The sequence below is a fragment of the Sphaeroforma arctica genome (assembly GCF_001186125.1).
Source record: "Sphaeroforma arctica JP610 unplaced genomic scaffold supercont1.725, whole genome shotgun sequence".
Lineage (NCBI taxonomy): Eukaryota > Ichthyosporea > Ichthyophonida > Sphaeroforma > Sphaeroforma arctica.
This window is the reverse complement of record NW_014039833.1, coordinates 6453-10552: the sequence shown is the minus strand read 5'-3', so window position 1 is coordinate 10552 and position 4100 is coordinate 6453. Positions and strand designations below refer to the sequence as shown.

The 4100-nt window shown below is 41.9% G+C and overlaps 2 protein-coding genes across 2 annotated transcripts in view; one reads left to right on the top strand and one right to left on the bottom strand.

Annotated features, from left to right (window-relative positions):
• Positions 1-741: 741 nt before the first annotated feature.
• SARC_08254 (hypothetical protein) lies at positions 742-1798 on the top strand (the record flags this gene model as incomplete). Its single annotated transcript, XM_014297775.1, has 2 exons — positions 742-786; positions 1643-1798. The coding sequence occupies 2 exons, from the start codon at positions 742-744 to the stop codon at positions 1796-1798; spliced, it is 201 nt and encodes a 66-aa protein (XP_014153250.1).
• A 1736-nt stretch (positions 1799-3534) lies between these two features.
• SARC_08253 (hypothetical protein) overlaps positions 3535-4100 on the bottom strand; it is a 6785-nt gene continuing 6219 nt past the window's right edge. The window contains exon 6 of the mRNA XM_014297774.1: positions 3535-3947. Coding sequence (XP_014153249.1) covers positions 3731-3947 — 217 coding nt within the window. The 3' untranslated portion in view covers positions 3535-3730. The remainder of the gene's footprint in view (positions 3948-4100) is intronic.

Here is a 4100-nt window from a genome sequence, read left to right as displayed (position 1 = left end):
TGTATGTGTCTGTCTGTTGCCTTGGAGGTTCGACGCCTCGACTCAACAATGCAGCATCCTCCTTGCGGTTGTGTGTATGTGTGTGTGTGTATGTGCGTGTGTGTGTTCATGTGTGTGTTCATGTGTGTTTTTTTGTGTGTGTGTGTGTATGTTTGTATGTAGGTGTGTCCGTATGTATGTATGTATGTCCATGTATGTAAACCAGTATTCTTTTTATAATACTTTATGCAAAACATAGCCAAAATACCACTATAATCTGTGATCTTTCTGCATCAAACTGTAGCGGTTACTGCGAAAGCATACCATGCTATCACCTGAAATGTCTTCTCGGCGCTTTGATAGTGTTGGATGAAGTTGATTGTAGTGACCTAGATTATGTGCTTGCGCGATATGGATATGTGATACAGGAGAGCGCACGCACCACTAATGGTGTTGTCATGGTATCGTGGTAATCGTATACATATATTTACGCTATCGATATGTGCATACTGAGCGCGGACAACCCGAATTGAACGATACAGATTACACTCGTTCGTGACAAACCCTATATTGGAATATAATTTCCAGGGTTTGTGTGGCCGGTGGAGTTGTTGGCCCGTGACAGTCAGTGCATATTTTATTCCTGATTGTCAACACATATTTTTTGCAAATTCATGTTATTCGTCATGCGATTTCTGATTTTCGGCCGATACTGACACTTTACTGACACTTCTCCCTAATTCCGAACAGAGCCGTGGAGATATGGTGTCGTTGCTAACCCCACACGGAAATGTGAATGTCACAGGGGTATGTAACACGAAGTGCCTTTGTTCTATAAGTCGCTCAAACAACATATACTTTTATTGATGCCTCCCGAGTTTAATCGGCTACAATAGTACAAAGTCTACCCTGCAAATTGGAGTTGGTTTCTGGTGATGGGGGGGGGGGGGGTTTGGTGGAATAGGGTTGTTAAGACACGTTTTACTAAGTTTTAACATCGCTTCTGCATTGATTCCTCATACACTTTCTTGTCGTACAATGGTTGGGCTTCGTATTTGCTAATCTAAGTTCCTAACGTTCCGTTCAAGTGGAGTGTAACATTACATATGTTGGTGTATGTGGAATGTAGCATTGCATATGGTGAGGTATATATGTATGTGACTGTATGCATATTCATATTCTATATAGGCTGTTGCATTTCTCCGTATAGACCTGTCAGCTCTTTAAGTGCACCTTCGCTTATCACAGACTTGTTGAATCGACTCTATAGTGTATCAGTGCATATGTTGGGAGTATATACATATGTGACTATCTGTATATGCATTGTCTATACGAGCGTCGCAATCCTTCTTATAGACTTGCCAGCTCTTAGATGCATCCCTCTTATCACACACTTGTTGAATCGACTCCATCGCTCGTACGAGATTTGCCACAGTTTACTTCTATACCTTTTCTGTACTCCCTTGAGAGGCGAACTTGTATACCGTACGTAGTGCATACACACGTATCAGTATATAGTTGTAATACACATATGTATCCAAATATAGTTATACTACACACACATCAAACTAGAGTTATACTACACATACATATAAAATATAGATATTCTACACGGACATATCAAAATATAGTTATTACAATATTCATATCTGTTTTGCACTAGGTCTCACGGATTCAAGATGGCTTCAAGTATGTGGAGGTAGAGGGCATCGTGAACGATGACGGGTCTATGCAGGAGATGGCCGTCAGTAATCTCGGCGACAATTTCGGTATGTTTGAATGTCCTCACACCTTTACCATGGATGCCAATGCTGATTAGCCTCGCCCATAACATCAGCGAACTGTCTTAGTGGGCTTGGTGTTCGTGTACGGATCAATTCAACGAAGGGTTTTTTTTATTCTAAGGTTGTGAATTTTTGCCAAATGGTTGTCGGTAATCCGAAACAAGTACTTGCCTCTTGTTGCCGCCCAAATATAACCGCGGTTCCATAGCGCCGCTGTGGTGGCAGTTTACTGACCATAGAAACGCTAGCAGTGCATGTATGTGCAGTGGGTGGTGAGTTGTTGGCACTGTACGGTTAAGTAAGACGAAGCCTCCTGGATTCTGATACACCTTGAATCGTATAGTCTATATACAATACAAGTACTTGTATGGTGAAGTGTTGTATGGCTAAGTATGCGAAGTCTCCTGAAACCCTAAATATCCAATCGAGAAAGTGTGAGTACTAATTATACACAAGTGCTTCTATGTGTAGTATATTCATGGCAGTGTATGGTTATGAAGTCGAAACCCCCTCACCCTGAACACCTTCGTACAGTTTGAGTACGAGGTATCTGTAGGAACTTTCCCGCTCCATACCATGCTCTCCTGTTTCATTCCGCTTGTCACTTAGCTTTGCCATTTTTTTACTCGGCGATTCACGTCCATGTTTATTTTTCATACAGATCTGGAGACATACTACCAAGCCGTCAACTTAACTGATCGATTCCCAGAATTATTCAACCAATAAAATCTCGTATGCTTCCATACCAAATCTTCTTACGTTAGGTTCTGATATCCTTTCTGCAATTTTGTGACTATGGGAGCAGTTCAGATTTAGGTCCTTTGTTGGAAATCTATGCCTTTATAGTGAGGAAATCGCCCAATTGTAATTCAGCCCAATTGTAATTCAGCATTTTTGTATTGTCAACTACTGAAAGTTGTGATTTGTCTTTAGTGCGGCGCTCTACAGCGCAACGACCATTGGCCTCAGTCAATATCCGGCGGTACTCCAAACCTAACTTTGTAGTCTCTTTCAACAACCATCTACGAAATAGCAGGGAAACTTCAGAAAGGGAGTAGCCCATACTCGAATCATCTGTGTGCTTATCAGAAAAACTTCTTGTCCTTCTATCCAAGCACACATCCCTTTATAAGTTTGCGATCCGATCTGCAATTTATAGTCTTCTGAATGTTTGCGAGATGCCGTGCGTGCGCATCTACAAGCACAATACTTGCCAGCTAAACTTGGCACTGAAGCGGCAGTGGTAGTACATCTTACATCTTGAACCTTGTCCATGTATCGTGTATACCTTGTCTACACAGTACAAGGAGGTGTTGTACCTGTCCCATAACACAACTAATATTGTCATGATGATGCACTATTTAGCAGCATGATTGCACCCACATGATGAGATACGGTATCCAGTTGATGGGATTATGCAGCACTCGCTATACGCTACATGAGTCGACGTTCCTTGCACGGTTTGCTTTCGTATCCATAAATCCTAGACTCTAAACACAGCTTTTTTATAGCATAAGTAGGCTATGGTTGATTGAACCCTATATCCTAACCCATAAAGATTTTGGTGCAACCATTTTGGGACCTGGTCGCACAGTGGTGCAATCAGGCAGTATATATATCGGACAATACACCTAAAAGTACAATTACCGCACAGTTGTTCAGTGTATCTTCTTGTACTGATGATATAAAAAATGCACCATAAGCAATGATTGGGCAGGAATTTCCACAACTGGAGAACTGCAATGCTCACCAGGGAGATACAGAAAGTATGGTGGAATTCGAGCCGTAGTCAACGACCCTGGTAAAATCGATCTACATATACAAATGAGACCCCCGGGCTTCATAGTTCGACTCGTATTTATTGTGCTGATATCACAGATACTATATATGCATATATGCATATATACATTTACATATACACACGCATATATACATATATCTTATACACATGCATATATACATTTATATCACCATATAAAGGGCAGAACATCTCGCAGAACACCCACGCCCCGTTCCAACCATTCGTCCTTTTCGATCCAAAAACTGTCCAGAATTTCCAAACGCGCCAAAATCGAGCCCCCTTTCCAAGCCATCATGCGCGCGTCCATATCCTTGGGACTTTCTATGACCTGCACCGCCTTTTGTGCACCCTTTCGGAATGATGGAGGTACGCGCGCATATAATCTGGTATGATGGTGAGAAAGATGAAGTGTAGGAAGTAAGGAATGGTTCCATATGATAATGGGAATCAATACGTGCAGATAATAACACTGAGAATACAACACGTTTAGACGCTGACGCACGGACCGATCTACGGTAAAACGTGGGTTGTGTGGG